We start from the raw sequence: 20,135 nt of genomic DNA on the forward strand, positions 1-20,135 counted from the left end.
CTAACTTCACGCGCTATTGGTCAATTGCAAATGATACAATGGACACCCAAAGTGTGGAATGAGATCTTGGATAGAAGTGGCCGAAATGAGTTTCCTCTGCAGGATGTCTGGGCTCTGTTTTAAAGATAGGGTGACAAGTTCAGTCATTCCGGAGGGGCTCAGAGTAGAGCCGCTGCTGCTGTTGCTGTTGAGCAACCTCCAACTGGGTCCCAAAGCGGCTCCGAAAGCCGCAGCGACCCGGGTACCTGCAGACCCAGTTGTCGGCTGCAGACTGGGAACCGTTCGCAGCCCGAAGGCACGCCCAACACCGCTTGGAGGTCGTTCCCGAGTTGGGCAGCCGCTGCTGCTCCGCATCGAGAGAAACCAAATGAGGTGCCTCAGGCATCTAATGCTTCCTGGACACCTCCCTGGTGGAGTGTTTAGGCATGTGCCACCGGGAGGAGGCCCTGGAGACGATCCCGTACATGCTGGGGAGAGTTTGTATCTAGGCTGGCCTGGGTGTGCCTTGGACACACCCCCGCCACCCACCCAACCACCGTTTTTTATAATGATGCTTTACTTGAAGGAAAATGCTTGAAAGTTGTGAGAACATCCCACAATTTAGTAATTCATCATCATGATGTTCATCATGAGCAACTCTGACAGTAAATAAGAAATACCATTTTTCGCACAAACTGCAAAGCGCAGCACCCCCCACCCCATAATCCTCATCTTGTATCTGGGTCACCTGGGTCAAATGGGACTGGGGACGTTGAGTAAAGAAGGGCTTTACTGTCTGCGCCATTTATAAGCTGCATCGCACAGGCCCAGTCAGGATCAGCTTTTTATGTTCAGTGTCTTTAAAAACCATATTTGTCCTTTGCCAGTTTATTCTTCAGCAAAGGCTCACTGAATCGACAATTAGGATACAGGCGAAGCATTCAAATGAGGAAAAACAACAACAACTACATTTCAAGAAAACACAAATATCCGTGTTAACAAGAATCTACATTGTGCTGCATTTTCAATCAATGTGTGTGAGAATGTGTGTGTGAGGGTGCTTGTGTCGACGACAAAGGGGATTATCCTTCATCTGTCTCCTTCATTTAAAGTCATATGTTTTTTCACAAAAGCCCCCAGCTCCACTGCGCCACACACACTGGCTGACACAACATACTCTCGAGGTTCACATCGAAACATGAAGAATCAGGTCTGCTGTATACATGTATGTGTTACCGTATTTTCCGGACTATAAATCACAGGTTTTTTTTTTTTTTTTTCATAGATTGGCCGGGGGCGCGATTTATACTCTGGAGCGATTTATACTCTGGAGCGATTTATGTGTGAAATTATTCAGACATGATCTTATTTCCCATGTCATTTTCACATTAAATCGCAAGTGGGCGCTCTAGGCCTGTGTTGATAAGTTGACGATGAGTAAGCAACGTAGAAGCATCTACCCCCATTAGCATGTCGTACACTAATTCAGCTTGTTTTTTATTTTTATTTTAAATTGCCTTTTAAATTACATGTCTTGTTCTTGGTGTTGGATTTTATTGAATAAATTTCCCCCCAAAATGTGACTTATACTCCAGGGTGACTTTTGTATATTTTTTCTTTATTTTGTATTTTAGGGCTGTTGTGACCTATACTACACAGCCATTTATAATCCGGAAAATACGGTATTATCATTCAAACACACACACACACACACACACACACACACACACACACACACACACACACACACACACACACACACACTCATACTAAAACATGCATGTAAATGCATGCTTACAAACTAAACTAAAAATAAAAATAAAAATTGGAAAGTTCCCCATTGTGAGATGAATAAAGGTTTTCTTATCTTAAATTAGCTGAAGACCTTATTAAAAAATGCTCAAGCATATGTGATTGCAAATTAGTTTTATATAATGCAAATTATTGAAACAGATTTCAACACTTCATCTACAGTTTGCATAAGGGTAATTAATACAGTATATAAAAATCATTGGAATAAGAAGTTAATAAGCAAGAAAAAAAAACGCTCTTTAATGGATGTTTACACATCTATAAATAACCACTGCTAGATATACAGGGCTGCCATCTTAGGTGGTGGTTGGAAGGGATGACACCTAATGTCATGTGACTGACAGGGGCCCTAAAAATAGCATTTTCAATTTGTGGCATGAACTTGGAAGGGCCCAAAGCGAGCGTCTTTTAAATTTATAGTTCCAAACTAAATATTGTGAAAGTATGCCAGTAAAAAAATTAGGAGGTAACACGCTACTTGCTGAGCTGTCAGCTCTTATATAATCTTCCAGCCAACATGAAAATCAGCAAACATCTGCTGTGAGAAAAGCTCACTTGGTATTTTTTTTGTGCTTAATGATTCTATCTCACTGGCTTAGTGTCTTTTTCAGAACACACCAGGTGAGAACAGCCCAAGGGAGGTTTCTCATTATCCTCCTCTTTAATGTGTGAAAGTAATACAAGGAGAGGGGAAAAAAAATGACAACGCAATGGAGGTCATTTGCAGGATTTCAGATTAAGTATTTGGATTTCCATAGGGTGACCTGAGGAAACAATTACAGAAATGCAAGATCATAGATGTAAAGAAATGTAAAAATATAAAAAAAGACTGTCCTACATTACACCTGGATATGTAAACATTTTTGGAAAGCCGAAAGTACTTAAAGGCTTTATATGTTGCAGTGCTGCGAAGACAAAATTGTGTTGATCCACTTTGATGTCCTGTAGTTCTGACAAACCTGGGAAAAGAATTCCCTAAGTATTAAAGGATTTTGTATTTCTGCCAGGATAGTGAGCTCTATACTGAGCTTCCATTTCCTCCATCCAGTTCACGCTCCAGTCCCACGCAGGAACAGGGTCCACCTCTCTGAGTCTGTGGTCCTCGGCGCAAAATGATGGATACAGGCCGCTGAGTGGGGAGGCTGGTGGAGAAAATTCTAAACACAGAAGGGGGAGATGTGCATTGACAGTAGTTGTGAGAGTAAGGCATGGAACAGTATGCAGTAGAGGACAATACACTCCATAATTTACACAATTTATTTTGACAGTGCTTACTGTCTGCAACATGTCTTTTGCGATACAACAATCGACTACATTTGTGATGTCTCTGTCTCTTCGATTTTATATCACTGGCGCTGGAGGAAGCAGAAAGTCTGTAAAACTCCAAAGATGCAAACTCTAAGAGAGTGTCATGTCATTGCCACACCTAACAGATAAACCATCAGCAAGGCTGAATTATTTCTATTACCAAATGTCAACTTCATGCTTCATGTTTCAGGGGGGAGTTAAATCAAATATAAAATGCGCCTTATAACCCGATGTGCCTAATTTAACGAGACTAACGCTCTTTATATTCCCCATTGAGTTGTTTCCCTGTTTGTGTTCCTATGCCATCTAGTGGTGATTATTAGCAGGAACTAATTGCAACCTAAAAGGGTTCTGCCCGACACTAATTGACATGTGCATTCGCCAACACACACTCAAACAGACAACTACTTTACGAAGATAATAACAAAATTTAGTTAACTACTGATTAAACAAAGGAAGTAAGAGACAAGCAAGACTTTAAAGGATATTTATCACCTTGTGGATGTGAGCCCACGAGGTTTGTTTGCCTTTTTGTTGAATCAATTGTCTTCATAACATTCTTTATTGTATTGCAGTGGTTCTTAACCTGGGTTCGATCGAACCCTAGGGGTTCAGTGAATCGGTCTCAGGGGTTCGACGGAGCCTCTGCCATGGAGGTTAAGACACACCCGACTCAACATGTCAATTAGTTTTGACACACCTGCTTACCCATCACTGGCTGCAGATGATCACATTACATTGCTTGTCCAATCAGTGCTGCGGGAAATTTAGTTCACTCAGTAGTCACTGTGTGACTGTCGTGATAGTAGGTCATACAACTATTAAAAAAACTATACTTAGGCCATGTAATTTTATTTACTTTTTTTTGTTTTTAAACAAAAATTTAAAAAACAAATAAATGTATTTTTTAATGTCTTGAATTTGTAAAAAAATCAAATTTTTATTTTTAACTAACGAAGGGGTCAGTGAACGTGCATAAGAACTGGTTGGGTTCAGAATCAATAACAAGGTTAAGAACCACTGTTGTATTGAATTGTATTGCCTTTAGCGTTGCACCATCTAGTGGATGCATAGTGCAACCAGAGACACTATTGTAGTTACTATTCTCTGCACCTTATAATGTGGTGTGCCCTACAGTTCAAAACAGTTTTAAAATCGGCCTTACAGTGCATTAAATATGGTACTCAAAAGAACTTTGCAGATGCAAGGGCGATTGAGTAGTCTCCCAAGCACTCTACAAAGCTTGCATGGAACACATATTTGCACTTGATGACATTTAGATCGTAAGAGCATGACCTGAGCGTCCATACTTCACACGCATCAAATACTGTATATATCGGATTTATATCCACATATGAAAGAGGCCTGAGTTGGATTTCAAAAAAATTTGAATTGAAATTCAAAAAAATCAGATACAGCACATATCACCGATGGGCAAAAAAAAAAAGTTTGAATCATGATTTAATGTTAATATGTCAATCCTTTTAATGTGACCAATTGTAAGTTTTTTCACTATTTTTTTATTTCAAAATTAAAACAACATAGCATGGTTACTCAAGTGCCAGTTTATTGAACCAAAAAGACAATACATTCAGATTTAATCCAAGTGAGTTAGCATATTCCTGTGGCCTTCGACAGATTTTTCAGTTTCTCAGACGGCCCCTTTGAAAAATTAATTACTCACCCTTCACTTTCATATGGGACTATGCAGCTGATATAAGTACTTCTTTAGGGTAACGTTCCGGTCCTCAATCTGTTTTGCACAACGGACTACTTACACATGAAGACAAATTTAGATGGACCGTCGAAGTCGCGGTACAGTAAGAGCGAGATGACCGTCTTTTCTGCGGCCCCCCCCGTGCTCGCCCCCCGCCTCTACCCCAACACTGTTGATGTTTGCGCCAGCTAAGTCAAGCCTGCTACCACATCGGTTGCTCATAGGCTATTATGCAATGTGCTGCGAGGGCCAACTTCAAAAACAAGCTCATCAAGTCCGCAATAGTAACAACAGATGGATATGAATGCCTTATTAGGCTTTTCTTTTGCAGTTGGCACTCGAAAGCAATTGTAGGGGAATCTGGCTAGACTTCGACAGGCGGCTGGCCTGACCATAGCCACACTCACTGACCTGCAGTATACGGACCCAAATCTGCACTGACACAGTTGAATCTGGCGCACACATAAATATTTTCAGCACCACTTATTTGCAGTGCTGTATTTGTGCATGTAGATTTAAAAAAAAAAAACTGACAGGAAGACAGAGTTTTATAAAATGTATTGTATAGCTAGCTAGCTAGCTAGCTAGCTCGATACTCTTTAGTGTTTATAAATACACTTCATTTCTCACTATAAGTTTCTGCTCATTTAACTTTCATAAAAAAATTTCCTGTCATATTTAGTGAGGAAAAAAAATTCATTATCTTCCCCATACAGTGACTGAATATGATTGAAGAAAGCGACTACAGGACAGGTATGACTTGCTTAAAACAAGTGCTGACATGATCCAACTAGCTTGAAATGTAGTGGGCCTTTGACTTCTTGATTTTTATTTATTCATTTATTTTTTGAGTCAGATTGGCTTCAAACTTTCATGTTCGACTTTCGACTCCTACCTCTGCTACTTTAATTTGTTATGTATATCCTGTAAATAAGCACACGATGACTCTATAGTGCCAACCTGCAAAGACCACCAAAATATTTTCTCGGTAATGAGAAAGATAAATCTGCCAACATGCATAACTAGAACGAGGTCCCCACCTAGTGGATGAATGCAGAAGCACATACTGTACAAGACTCAAAGGGTTGATGTAGAGGAGCAGCCTTCAGTTAGATGTTTGGACAATGGCTGTTGATGATACATCACTGCTGTCTAAAGCTGAGTGCAGGAATTATTTGGTCTTGCCTTACAGACACATGTAATTGAGATACTGGATTCCTTCAACATTTGTGACCAGCCAGATAAAAGCATACTGTATGTAACAAGACCAGTGCTGTTCGGCGACTTGCTTTTACATTGAGCAAATTAAAAACAGGTTTCAACGTTTCACACTTATGTTCTGGTAATGGTCTTGAGCATTAAGAACTCTACCTGAGGCTAATCATGATTTCATTGCAAAGGGTACACAATAAAGGACAGCTGGCTAAAATATGTCAGTGCAGATTTTTTTGTTTTGTTACAAATGAACTCAGGCAGCAAAAAACCTTGAATGTCAAATCATATGGATAGAGAAATTTGTGATTACTCCCAACCAGTTAGTGAATAAAATAATGTCACACATTGATTGAAACTCAAAACAATACTTGGACTGTATCGGGAAATAAGAATCATTACAATACTAACACTAATCATGAGAATACAACATTTTTAATGGTCTGGAAATGCATTCCCAAAATCGGCTCACAATGACGTGTTGGGCCGTAGTCAGAGTGCACCCACAAAGGCTCATCAACAGAATGCTCTTCGCCAGCTGTAGGAAGATTTCATTTTTATGAAAATCCTTATTTATTATCCTTATTTATTCATTACAAATGTATCTTTGTTCATCTATCTATGCCTTTGACGTTTAGTGACAGGCATGACAATTAAGTGGGTACTCAATTGTAGTACATAATACTTGCTGCGAGGTACAAAATATTGCATGTATAGGTCGTTTTCATCCCGGTAGCTTGCTGGCGCGCTTAGACAGGCTACGTTCACACTGCAGGGTGTGATGCCCACTACTGATTTTTTTCGTTAAATCCGCTCTTTTTATGTTCTCGTTTAGATTACAAAAGCAAACACTTCAGTGCTGTGACACAAAATCGCACAAAAGCTGGATTAAATTTTTTTTGTGCCTTAATAAATTAAATTGGCATTTAGAAACTGCATTGTCTATTTCCTTGGGTCGTCTCTGTGTGATACTAATATTTGTTTGTTGAACTGAAATCTTTGTTTGTGACAAATATGCAAAGAACACAGAAATTAGGACGGGGACAAATGCTATATCAAGCACTGTCGACAAACAATCATTCACACCCACAATCACCGCGAACAATTTAGTGTGATCAATTAATATACCACACATGTTTTGGAATGTGGGAGGAAACCGGAGTACCTGGAAAAACCCACGCAGTGAGTTAGTTAAGGTATGCCATTAGAAAACAAAAAGAAAAGCTTCTCCATAATTAGACGCAGAATCCAAACAGAACTCGTTCAGTGCCGTCAGCACAATTATGGAACATTGATTTTGGGTGCGAGTATGAACTCTCATCTTAATATTTTCAAGTCGCTCCTGAGTATGAGTACCAGCCAAACCATGGGGGAAAAAAATGCAATTTATAGTCTGAAAAATGTGGTCCCATAAAAAAGCTTGGGGACCACTGATTTACGTAGATAAGGCGTAGAAAAAAAAGTAGTGTGTTTCCGGTAACCCGACCGACCGAGAATTTCTACCTCGAAAAAAAACTTTACGGTCAGCATTTTTTTCAAACAACCTTCAAATTTAACACACGTCATCATTAGTTCTACCAACAGTTAACATTAGCATTACTACCCCTTGTGATGAATGTTTTATTCATAAAGGTACCATGCTACAACCAGTAAATTATAGAATAACCAATACTGTTTCATAATATTTTTCATAGCGATTAGCCTACAAATCTAATGACCAACTTGCTCGTAATCGTGCCTCTCGTCGTATCTCGCTCTCGTGTTCTGTGCATACGTCACAGGTGAGTTTAGTGATACGTCCTTTGGACGATTCATACGAAAAATCAGACTGGCATTCCCATTTCTGAAATGTCGTAATTAGTAGACCTTTGTGAGTTTTTTTCGCCGCCATCTCAAACTTTCATCCACGCGATTCCTCAATTTGTGGACTAAAATAGCAACCCGCATGCGCATATAACGTTATCTGTTGCGTCACCCCCAACACTGAAAACAAAACAAAACGAAAGTAAATTAGAAGAAACACACTCACACACCACACCACAAACACACATAGAGGCGCAGTGAAATCGCGTTGATCACACAGTCAAGTCGTGTGCGGTGACTTTAATGGTTAAACTAATTTTCGGTACCGTTAAAATGACGCCACGGAAACGATACGCTACCGGTAACTATTGTTACCGTGAAATCCTCAGGCTTGCCGTAGTTTTTTTTTGTTTTGTTTGTTTGTTTTGACTGAGAAATGTCCTTGCGTCCCAAAAACACACATTATTTGGAACTGTGCGTCCCGTGGGAAAATTATGCGTCTAGGACGCGGGACGCAGAGGTAACGAGATGGCTGTAACACCCAGCCGCCGGGTACCCAACTCTCTCACCGCCTTTGGCGGCAAGCGGGGGTTTCAATGTCTCCTTGTATTATGTTTTATGGTTATTTTGTTTACATTTTTGATGGGGGGGGGGGATTAAAAAAAAAAAAACTTTGTCCGACCTACCGACCCTATGCTGAAATTTCATGTTACCGGAAACACACGACTTTTTTTTCTACGCCTAAACGCAATGTTTTTGCAGCGACATAACAATGGGGTTTTTATCTGCTTACCTGACAAAGAAGCTCCAGATACAGACTCTGTTGTCAGAAAGTGGGCAAAGTTGCTACTGGCATTGGTGTAGCAGCTGTCGACTGAGCTGATGAGGCTTGCGCGGGCACTTGCAAAGTTTCCATCCGTAATTGAGCTCCAGGTGTTCCACAGGGAGCTGTCCCACTCACTGTAACAGGAGGAAGGTGAACTTTGAAGGCGAGCGTGGCGCAATCCAATCGGTGGGGCCTCAGAGGAAGTGTCAGGGGGCATCGGAGTAGAAGGGATGAGCTCACTGTGACAACCCATCGTGGAGGGAAGAGGGAGGAGGCAAGAAAGAGCACTGATGATAGAGAACAATGATTTGGTCAGCTAGTGATATTTTTTTGTTTTTTTTAAAGAAAAGGCTATATTGTGGGTGAGCGATCTTGAACAAAAAGTGAAAAACATCATTTTTTTTATTATTGTATGCATACCTGGATTTCTCGAGTTTGGGACTAAGCTCCAGATACTGGGTGGCTTCCTGTGCAGTTAGTGTGCCATCTTGTTCTTCATTCAGAGATCTGCTGGACAATGCAGTGGATAGTGGGCTATAGGAGGGATAGTTCGTATTGTTGTTGGTGGAGAGTAGATAGTTGCCTGAGGTATCACACACTGACTGGAGAGAGCCGAGATCCATTGTTAGCTTTGTGGAGCGACTGGATCTGAAAAGAATGAAAAACAAGGCACACTTTTTTTTAGTGTTAGACCCAGGGAAAACATTATTGTGTTCTTTATAATTTTCCACTCAGAATAATAAATCATTGTGCTCAGTGGTAACACAAACCTTTCTGCACTTTAGACACAATATTGGCATAATTCAGCACTAAAGTTGTAGTTTCAAAGAAGTTCGTCAGAAATGAGGAAAGATAGAAAGGTTACGGTTTCATGTAGAGTTGTTGCAAATACCGTATTGGCCCGAATATAAGACGGTGTTTTTTGCATTGAAATAAGACTGAAAAAGTGGGGGTCGTCTTATATTCGGGTTCTAGACATTATAGCCATTCACGACGCTAGATGGCGCCAGATATCATTGAAGCGAATGCTGAATTTGACTCCCCAGGCCAAAATGAACCCCTGTCACGAAGAATAAAAATAAAAATTGCGGTAGCATGAAGAAGAAAAATAAAAAATAGCGGTAAGAAAGAAAAGAGAAGAAAATAATCGAAGAGATAACAGAAAATGGAGAAACGTAGCGACAATCTGGAGAAAAGTGGGTCAGAGATCGGCCAGGTTAACCGGCAGCTGAGGAGAAGTTATGATGTAATTTACATTTCAAAAACCAGAAGCCATTCATTTACGAATGTGATTGCACTTTAGATTTGAATGAGGCAAAATAACATGCTTTTTCTCTCAAATATATTGTTATAATCGTTTGTTTCAGATGTACTGTAATTATTTTCTGTATAAAAATTAATTTGGTGTTCAAAAAGTCTTTTTTCAAACTTGAGTCTTGAAAAAGAGGGGGTCGTCTTATAATCAGGGCCGGCTTATATTCGGGCCAATACAGTATCTATGTGCCTGGAGAACACTTATGTCAAACTCAAGGCCTGGGGGCCAGATTTGGCCGGCAAAATAATTTTAGGTGGTCCGCAGAGGCAAATAATGTGTTGACTTCATCTTTATTTCAAATCGTCTTCTCTTTTAACACCGAGGCATAAGATATTGCGAGCATTTGTTCCCAAACCTCTATGAAAATAAAGTGAGAAATACTTGAACACACTATTTCCTGTGCCTGAATTCAAAACGAGTTATCCATCAATTTGGTGTGTATATGTGATAACATAAGAACAATTTACATTTATATGGGTTCACAATCATAACGGCCCGCCGAAGGACACCATAACTTCAATGTGGGCCACAACAAAAGAGAGTTTGACACCCCTGCTGTAGAAGCACCTTCGTTGGCAGAGCCTAACCATTAGCTGTTTGCACGTTTACCATCCATTTTCTATCCCACTGGTATACCAGTATTTCCCAACCACTTTTCCACAGCACATCTGTTTTTGTTTGTTTTTTTGTAACCCCCCCCTCCAAATTCTTCAAAAAAAAAACTCTTTCATGAGAAATAGAGGTTGGCGCCACCCTCACAAAAAAGCAAAAATAAGGGAAAAAAACCCCACAAACCCTCCCATGTTTTTTTTGTGTGGTTTTTTTTTTTTTTTTTAGATATTGAAAAAAACTAAAGTGAACACAGAGAGGGCGGCCCGGTGTGGGAGTGGCTAGCGCGTCGGCCTGACAGTGCAGAAGTACCGGGTTCGATTCCAGCTCTGGCCTTCCTGTGTGGAGTGCCATGTTCTTCCCGGGCCTGTGTGGGTTTTCTCCGGGTACTTTGGTTTCGTCCCACGTTCCAAAAACATGCATGACAGGCTGATTGAACGCTCAAAATTGTCCCTCTGTGTGAGTGTGAGCGTGGATGGTTGTTTGTCTCTGTGTGCCCTGCGATTGGCTGGCAACCGGTTTAGGGTGTCCCCTGCCTACTGCCTGAAGAGCAAGGATAGGATCCGGCACGCCTGGCGACCTTTGAGAGGATATGTGGATCATAAAATGGATGGATGGATGGATGGATGGGAGGAAACCGGAGTACCCGGAGAAAACCCACGCAGTCACGGGGAGAACATGCAGACTCCAAACAGGAAGGCTGCAGCTGGAATCCAAATTGTGTGATTATGAGCGTAAATGGTTGTTCGTCTCTGTGTGCCCTGCGATTGGCTGGCAAGCATTTTCAGGGTGTCCCCCGGCCTACTGCCCGAAGACAGCTGGGATAGGCTCCAGCACACCACGTGACCCTTGTAAGGATAAAGCGGATCAGAAAATGGATGGATGGATGGATGGATGGATCAACACAGAGATGAGACACTGTCCAGCCCGGTGGAATTGAAAAAAAAGTTCCCAGAAAGAAAATGGTCCTGGGATAAAAGAATACTCTGGAGGTGGACATCGGCCATGACAGGTGATTGGGGGAAAGTAGAGATGAATTAGCCACAGCATGACAGATGGAAAGATTCAAAAATGGTGCAGGACAACTACAACATGGCAGAGACTGTCCAGCTGAACCAATGGGGTGGAAGCCGAAGAGAGCGAGCCGGCTCGCTGAAGAGAGCGACCCTGCTTGCTGAGGAAGCTAGCCAGCTCGCCGAGGAAGCTCGCCAGCTCAGAAGCATGAAAATAGGGTAGCAGCACCAGTCAGGCAGAGCTAACCGCAAATAGACAGGTGAAAGCCTGCCTGTGTGCCACCTTTGGATATGGGATGGCGATTAACAAAATATGACTTGCTGCCCAGTCACCCAAATACGTCACTGAGTAGCTCAAGTTCTGTCTTTTGGGCAGGGCTCAATCTTAACTTTTTTTTTTTAAACTAGGAACCCAGTGGCCCTTAACCTGACATTTCCGGGGTGTAAAGTCGAACACTGAGATGTGTCGAAGAATCACAAATTGACTTGCAAAGTCAATTTTCATTTCACTACATTACTACAATACATGGGTGGATTATGGAGCAGAAGTTTGTCAGCAATAAAAAATATTCAATAATACTTTTTTTAAATCATCAAACTTATTGATATAGATGAAAAATGCAGTTGCAGTGTCTCAAATTTTAAGGGCAACATACCACTATTTCGGGACATCGTGGGGCCCTGCGCTAAGGTTCTGTTTATTAACGAGCTATCCATATTTGTAACATGTTAAAAGTTTTTTTCAGTCTTAGAAATTGCACATCTTTGTTTAAAATATTGAACAAAAAGTGCAGGGTGCTCGCAGACTGGGCAGCAAAAAGCAGCAAAAGTCAAATGAAAACATCAGCAAATAAATAGTTCCCTAAAGTTTTCGACAGTGAATGAAGTCTTACAATTTTTCAACGTACCAAAAATTGAAATTATTTCACTTGGTCACTCATTATTATCTTGAAGTAAAAAAAAAAAACCACACACACACACACACACACACACACACACACACACACACACACACACACACACACACACACACACATCCTGTCGGCTGCTACTAGCCAGCAGGTGACTGCAAAGATCTTAAAATAACCCAGTTTTTGATTACTTGGATTTTTAAACTTGGCTGATGCTAAGTTGCATCAAAATGCCGAATATCAGCCAGACAATTGGTCAATCACTATTTCTGATATAACGTGTGTGTCTTACCCTTCATCTGAAGTCACACTGTGCATGTCCATAGCTTCCTCCAAGTTAAACAGTTTGGGTGGTGGTCGCACATCTACTTGTTGTAGTGACGCAAAATTATGCTGTACCCGAGGGCAGTCGGCAAACTGATTATACTCTGGAAATCCACAGTGTACAGACATACAAGAAAAGTTGAAATAGGTACAACATCAGAAGACAATTACAAGTGGAGGTTGATGTTGACGAGTGAGGGAATTTTTAACTATACCAAGATGACCCGATGGGACATGACTGAATCTCTGTTGGCTGACATAAGATGGATCAACGTGGTTTCTGATTTGCACTATGGGGACACTCTTCACTGCATGTACCTCTGCAGGTAAAAAGAAAGTATTTTGTTGATGTACACAAAAAATAAATACATCTAATAATGTAAATTGTGTGTTAGTTAGTTAGTTAGTTAGTTAATTGTTTATTGAACATACAATACAACAACAATTGACAAAAGGCAAACAAAATTACAAAAGGAGAAATAAAAATAAAAAGTAAATAAAACAATTTGTGTTGATTTGGACAAAAGGTTTTTGATAATCTGAGGTATCATCTACCACCCACATCCATCCATCCATTTTCTGCACCGCTTATCTCACTGTATTAAAATCATAATGACTCATGCAAAATTATTCATAGTATTTCAATTAAACACATTAGAAACTCAACCAAGCAGCACAGGCAGTTTCAAATTATCAGATTGTTATTATTATTTTTTTTTTTAATAAAATGAAACATTGTTTATGTTTGACAGAGTGAACTTCAAAGTCATTTGAAGGGTACACTGTCTTGTTGTAATAATAAATACAGTATCTTGGCCATTGCAACAATGAAAACCACATTTATGCCAGTCATACCATTGAGCCTTATGGTCTCTCTTGTGCGCCAACAAACCATATTTTCAGCATTATAAGGTGCACCGAAAAGCATTAAATTTTCCTAAAACAGTGCGCCCTATGATCCGATGCGCTTTATACATGGTGTCACAGTCTCTTTATCTTCCCCATTGAGTTGTTTCCATGTCAGTGTTCCGATCCCATCTAGTTGTGATTATTAGCAGGAACCAATTGTAACCTAAGAGAGTTCTGCCCGACACTAATGGAAATGTGCATTCGCCAACCCACACTCAAACAGACAACTACTTTGTAAGCTCTGCGCAGCCATTATGAACGAAGAAAATATCAAAAGCAGAGTTAGGAAGAAGGAGAAAAGCAAGACGTCAAAGGATATTTAGCCCCAGTGAGCAAACTGCAGCCCGCGGGCCGGATCCGGCCCGTTGGTTTTTTTAATCCGGCCCGCCGAAGGTTGGTACACAATTAAGGTTCGATGTGAATAATTGCATTAATTTCATTTGGACTTGTAATGACAGGCATTTCAACGGCAGGTGGTGCAGTAACTTGAAGTTGCAGAGCACAGGGAGGGAGGGGGAGACAAAGAGAGCGGGAGAGAGATAGAGGGAGAAATCTTATCTGCTCCCTGCGGACCTCTGTCAAACAGAAATTCCTGAACCCGGTAAAAGAAATAAATTATGCATTAAACTTTCTACTACTATATTACATTAATGATCGATTCATAACAATGGAAGGTCCGGGACCCGGAAGCCATACGGAAGCCCGCAGTAGCGCCATCTCGAGCAACTCCTGCTCGATACGACGGAATAACTGTGTCCGCGCCACAATTTTCTATCATTGGATCCAAAACAGCGGCATGTAAGTGACTCTTTATTGCAGTGAGTTTTACTGGAACTGCAAATTTTTAAAAATGGCATTCATTTACATTTACGCCCTGTAGATCGTGGCATCCAAACGAAGAGGAACAATAATGACCGCGGAAGAGAAAGTGAAATGCATCCGATTAAGTCACAAAGTACGAAACATTCAGGAAACGCTTCGAGTCAGAGACTTTGAAAAACAAGGAAGTGATTCTTTCTCAGTCCGATTCTGACAATTTCCCTGCTCACAGTGAATTGCTTGCGACTCGATGGACAGTCGAGTCAATGGACGTTTCCTTGAATGGTTTGACTGTTATCGTGGTAAAAACCTTCAGCAAAGTGGACCGCTGTTAAGAGAGAAGGCGAGCTCCACAGCTCTAACTATGGGCATCAAAGACTTCGAAGCGTTCCGTGGCTGGCTTCAAAAGTTGGTTGCACGACATCAGCTAAGCAACGCTGTCTTGGGTGGTGATGGAGGGGTGATCAAGTTAGAGACAGTAAGTGAGTGGAAAGAAAAGCTATCAAGGTCTGATATTAGTCTCATTTTGTAGCAAATAGTCCTAATTTTTTATACTATATTTTGTTCATATACCTGTACTGTATACTGCAGTTTTTGTGTTATAAATAGTTTTTGGGCAATATGTTGTTGCACTTTGCTGCTTGTGTTGTCACACATGTATGTTGTTAACATACTTGGACTTTCATACAGGACATGAAACGTAGTTGTTTCCCACAGAAGGAAATTCTGTTGTAAGGAAATATTGGACACCGCAAATATGATTCCTTCACTAGAAAATACTGTATCGCTCCTACTTCTACTGGTCAGATCACAACCCATCTGCAGCAATGCAGTGGCTAAAATGGGTGATCAACAACACTGTATGTTAATACTTTCAAGCTTTTGTTCTGTTTTTTTCAAGGTTTTTCTTTAATATGTGCCGTATCTTGTGCTGACCCAGTCTGTCAAATTTTAAAAGTCAATGTGGCCCCCGAGCCAAAAGGTTTGCCCACCCCTGATCTAGTGGATGCATCGCGCAACCACAGCCACTATTGTAGCTTCTGTTCTATATAATGCAGTGCGCCTTACAAACGAAAACTGTTTTAAAATAGGCCATTCAATGAAGGTGTGCCTTATATGCCGAAGCGCAAAATAGTGCACAAAATACAGTTATAATTTAGCTCCTTCAACACATCATGTAACAATGCAAATTTTATTCATATGTGGCGACCTACAAAAAAAAAAAAAAAAAACACTACATTTTACTGTCGTTTTGAAATAATTCATTGAGAGTAGCATTCACAGACATCCACCTAAAAGGAAACTTGACTCGTTGCATTTAAAAAGTAGTAATACTCATTCGCCACTACTCACCTTGCTTGATGTGTTTCTTCTCCCATGACTCCCTCAAAACACCCATTTTGGGCTGAGGCCGTATGGACTGTTTCCATGGTAACATCTCCCTACCAGTGAGTGGTGAGGTCTTCGGCTGAGTGAATATCTGAATGGTTTCAAATCCATGCTGTTGTGGCAGGCCAAGAGGCATTTCGGGGTAACGTCTGGGACTGTTGAAGGTCTTGAGCCCATTTCCCATGAGGTCAACATAAAAGGTGCCATAGACGCCACAGCTGTCAGTCACAATGGGAACAGCTGAGTCCATACAGCTAGGGTTTTTCTTAGTTGGCACTTGAAAGTCTGATGAAACATAAATTCAAATATGATTGAAGTGGCAATTCACTGCCCGGCGTAGTGAAAACGAGACAAACAACAAAAAGGAAACAGATGGACTTTATGAAGTCCAGTAAGTTTTTGGCACATTTAACAGACACTTGATAGCAATTCAGTCAGGTCGTGAAAATCACATGACACAAGAAGAATGGTGTCTAGATCCTCTGAAAAGCACTTAAATGTGCCGAGAACGTAACAGACAAACAGACAATCAGTACATTTTAAATTTATATGGACAGCCAGAAAAACAACACAGCAGGAGACAAGATGGAGAAAAGAAGACAAAGGCCACGGAGCCTACAAACAGATAATTAGTGAGGAAGAGCTGAGAACAGAAATACCTCAGATACCACCATTGAGCCAACTAGTTAAACTGAAACAGCGGGTCAACACAAATGCAAATGGATAGCGAATATTTAGCTTAGCATACACAGCATGTACCGGTACATGCGTACATATACACATACTGGATCTTTTTTCATTAGACAGCTTGGATTAGAAATATTTTCCTTGCGTTCCCCTCAAATACATATTTTGTTTGTTGCATGGTTTTGTTTCTTTCTATAGAAAAACAACCCTAGGTTAGCAAATAAATAATGGGTGTTCAGTAGCATGCAAGTACATGCTGCGCGATTGTATTTTCTTGAAGTTCTCAAAAAGAAAGCCGTCTTGTGAAAATTTCAGGTTCATTGGTTTAATATGAATGTACTGCTTAAAAATAACGCATTGAAAAATTCATGGTAAAATTCATAAACCGTAAAAAGGTTCATGAAATTTTAAAAAACAGGCGTTAAAATGAATTCATCCCCCAAAAGAGCTGGTTTACCCTAACTTTAGAAAACCTCAGTCTTATTTGCAATGATATGCAAAAAGATGTGTTGACTGACTCCCTAACTGATATTTTCCAAGTGATATTGAGAAGTCACATTCCTTAATATTCTGACATGTATTAACTGGGACGTAAAACAACGTGTACAGGTAAGAATTCTGTCTGTTAACAGAATTAACTTTATGAATTGGAATGTATGTAAGACAGACTATTATAATAAACATAATTGGTTGAATGACATTTTAGACCTACTGAAAAGGCAACTTCAACCTTCAAAAATCATGAAAAGGGACAAGCTGCAAAAATGGACTGTCATTAGGGAACAAAGGAACAACAACTTGATCTAAATAACTGTGGATTAACGATTGTTTCCAAAGTTTATCTGCACCCCCTCCCCGATTCCGTCCTTTGTTTATTTCCGTATTATGTGGAATGCTGTGCTGTCGTTGTATTTTTTGTCATTTGTGTAATATCAAAAATTAAAACAAAAGAAAAAAAAATATGGAGTCAGTCCTCACTTGAGTTCCTCATCCCCGAAGGTTTGAGGTCTTGAGCCCACAAATCTTGGTATTTCTTGTTAAAAGCAGGTCTCCAACTCCCAGAGATCCATGGAGAGTCTGGAGCTGTCATCCTGAAGAGGAGGAATCACAATGCAAGCAAGTTTCAAGCATCTGAGCATTCCAAAATGCGATAACACATACCTCACGTCTTTTTACCTGTGATTAATAAAGATATCTTCACCAGCTTGTTTTCGCAAACCTATTGAGAAAAATCACAGCAGAATCAACCATTCAATCGGTCAACCATTCATTCGAACTTTATTTACACAATGCTTTTCATGTAACCTAAACTGCTATTGATTAAATAAAATGAATCCTTCTTGCCACTCTTCCACAAGGACCTAGACACACACACAAACAATTTAAAAATAATGATGTCATGACCTAAGGATTTCAGATTGGGCAGAGAGCATCCAGGTGAGGAAACAGCAGCTCAAGGGGGCGTCTGCACCAGGATCAGAGTTATTTCTATTTGTAAAGCGAAGAAGTACTTTGTTAGTTTTTGTGTCTTTAAAATTATTTTTTTTTTTGTTAACTAAATATATTTTCGATTGTAGTTTTTTCATTTTTGAAACTAGAATAACCATGATACTGCCCGACGCACTGGGCTACGGCAGTCCTTTTTTGGGGCTCGTTGAATGACTGAATGGCACATTTGAACAATGCTCTGAGTTTCCTGACAGTCGGAGTGGAGAGGTGTGGGCTAGAAGCATGTTTCCGAAAGCAACCATGATTAGTAAATGGGGATTTTGGGTGCGAGTCCGAGCTCCACTGTTCTTGGGCTCGTTTTCGAGGGATTCATAAGGTAAAAGAAGTTCGGAAAGATAGTAAGGCCCTGGACCAGTGGTGACAAACATACGGCTCGCGGGCCGGAACCGGCACCCAAGGAGGTTCGATCAGGCCCGCAGGATCATTTAAAAGTGAAACAAATGCATAAAAGACACGGAATTAATATTTTTAATAAAGTGCAATTCATGGAGTATCCGCTAGGGGACACAGTGTTTTGATCAGAGTAGATGACAACATTGTTTTGATCAGAGAAGAAGACAACAGCAGTCTCAGTCTGTCACTGAGACAGACCCAACACAGCAGACGCTATCAAGGACATGTGAATACTTTATTCTTTACACATTTAATAGCACTCTCCTTAGTTTGTAAGGTGTAAGCAAGGATTAAATTTAGATTTTATATGCACATGTGTAAATGGTTTAAAAATTCTTATTCTTTTATTCTTATTCTTTATAAATCTCATTTAGTCTTAACAAGCATTACTCCAATTACTTGTTAAAGTTTTGTGCCTTTGTACAATCAGTGGGATCAGTTGCAATGCATATATGTGAATGATAAAAGTAAATTGCACGTTTGTCTCAGGAAATATAAGGTGCTTCATGAAATGTTTTGTAAAACATATGTTCATTACATGTCAACGTTTTCCTAATGTTCTCGTGCTTCTTTAGACCAAAACAAAGGAAAGACATATTATTTTGGTTATTGAGAGCAGAGTATGGTATAATTGTAATGGTACGGCCCACTTGACATCTACCGAGGCCATATGTGGCCCTCAATGTGAAATTAGTTTGACACCCCTGCCCTGGTCCATAAAGACATTTAAAACCAGTAAAACAACCTTAAAATAAATCCTTAAACACAGGGAGACGATTCAATGACTTTAAAACCAATAAAACAACATTAAAATAAATCCTTAAACACAGGGAGACTATTCAGTGACTTTAAAATCAGTGTAATGTATTCAGATGTGTGTTCAACGACATCACTACTAGATAAAATATTACCTCTGATGGTGTCAATCTTTCAACAATATCCTAAATGGACCTCTACATGTAAAATTTTCAATGTTTAAGTTGTTCATTTTACATGTTGGTCAATTACACACCTTTAGCCCTGTCACGACCTGGTATAAGGTGACCCATTTTGCTGTGGCGTCTTAGGAGGCAGACAGCTGCAACTACCAAAATGCACCACAGGAGGGCACTAATGCTGCCGATCAATACAGGATCCTGAAGCAGCGAAAGCAAGGGAGACTGATCCGGTCTGCGGCTTTCTCTCTCAGAAGTAACTCTTATCTGTGGGTCTTTCAAACAAACAAAATTAATTACTCCACAAATAATGTTCCATGTGTCAGTAAAACAAAATGAATTACAAGTAGTATTTGCATTGCCCCGAAAATGATTCAAATGTGCTTTAGCTTACTTATGACAAATCCATGGGGGTCACTTGGCACCCCTACTCCAGCCCCGTTCACTGCTGCAAGGGTAATCCAGTAGCGTTTCCCCGGTTGCAGGGCAAAAATATCAAGCCAGTGTTGGCTGCTATCAACAGTCCAGTTTTGGTACTGCTGCTCATATGACTCGACACACCACACCTGAATGAAGAAACAGTTTGGATTGAAGTTTGGGTGGCATTTTCTGGACCAGCCTAGAAACGTCCAAACGTTGAATATTATACTTTTACAGTTTCTACC

General features: G+C 40.3%; 1 protein-coding gene across 5 annotated transcripts in view; it reads right to left on the reverse strand.

Moving 5' to 3' along the window:
• Nucleotides 1-1,888: 1,888 nt before the first annotated feature.
• The window catches only part of robo4 (roundabout, axon guidance receptor, homolog 4 (Drosophila)), a 35,911-nt gene continuing 17,664 nt past the window's right edge, over nucleotides 1,889-20,135 (reverse strand). For 3 of the 5 annotated variants that reach the window (XM_019857744.1, XM_019857743.1, XM_019857747.1), the window contains exons 10-19: nucleotides 19,865-20,036; nucleotides 19,548-19,745; nucleotides 17,810-17,852; nucleotides 17,612-17,724; nucleotides 15,911-16,231; nucleotides 13,045-13,149; nucleotides 12,798-12,933; nucleotides 9,078-9,305; nucleotides 8,625-8,944; nucleotides 1,889-2,948 (exon numbers count right to left, since the gene is read on the reverse strand). In XM_019857744.1, the coding sequence (XP_019713303.1) occupies nucleotides 2,767-2,948; nucleotides 8,625-8,944; nucleotides 9,078-9,305; nucleotides 12,798-12,933; nucleotides 13,045-13,149; nucleotides 15,911-16,231; nucleotides 17,612-17,724; nucleotides 17,810-17,852; nucleotides 19,548-19,745; nucleotides 19,865-20,036 (1,818 nt within the window). In that variant the 3' untranslated portion in view covers nucleotides 1,889-2,766. The remainder of the gene's footprint in view (nucleotides 2,949-8,624; nucleotides 8,945-9,077; nucleotides 9,306-12,797; nucleotides 12,934-13,044; nucleotides 13,150-15,910; nucleotides 16,232-17,611; nucleotides 17,725-17,809; nucleotides 17,853-19,547; nucleotides 19,746-19,864; nucleotides 20,037-20,135) is intronic. The other 2 variants (XM_019857746.1, XM_019857745.1) reach the window with 2 other exon arrangements.

Source organism: Hippocampus comes, unplaced genomic scaffold (assembly GCF_001891065.2).
Source record: "Hippocampus comes isolate QL1 unplaced genomic scaffold, H_comes_QL1_v1.1 scaffold248, whole genome shotgun sequence".
Lineage (NCBI taxonomy): Eukaryota > Metazoa > Chordata > Actinopteri > Syngnathiformes > Syngnathidae > Hippocampus > Hippocampus comes.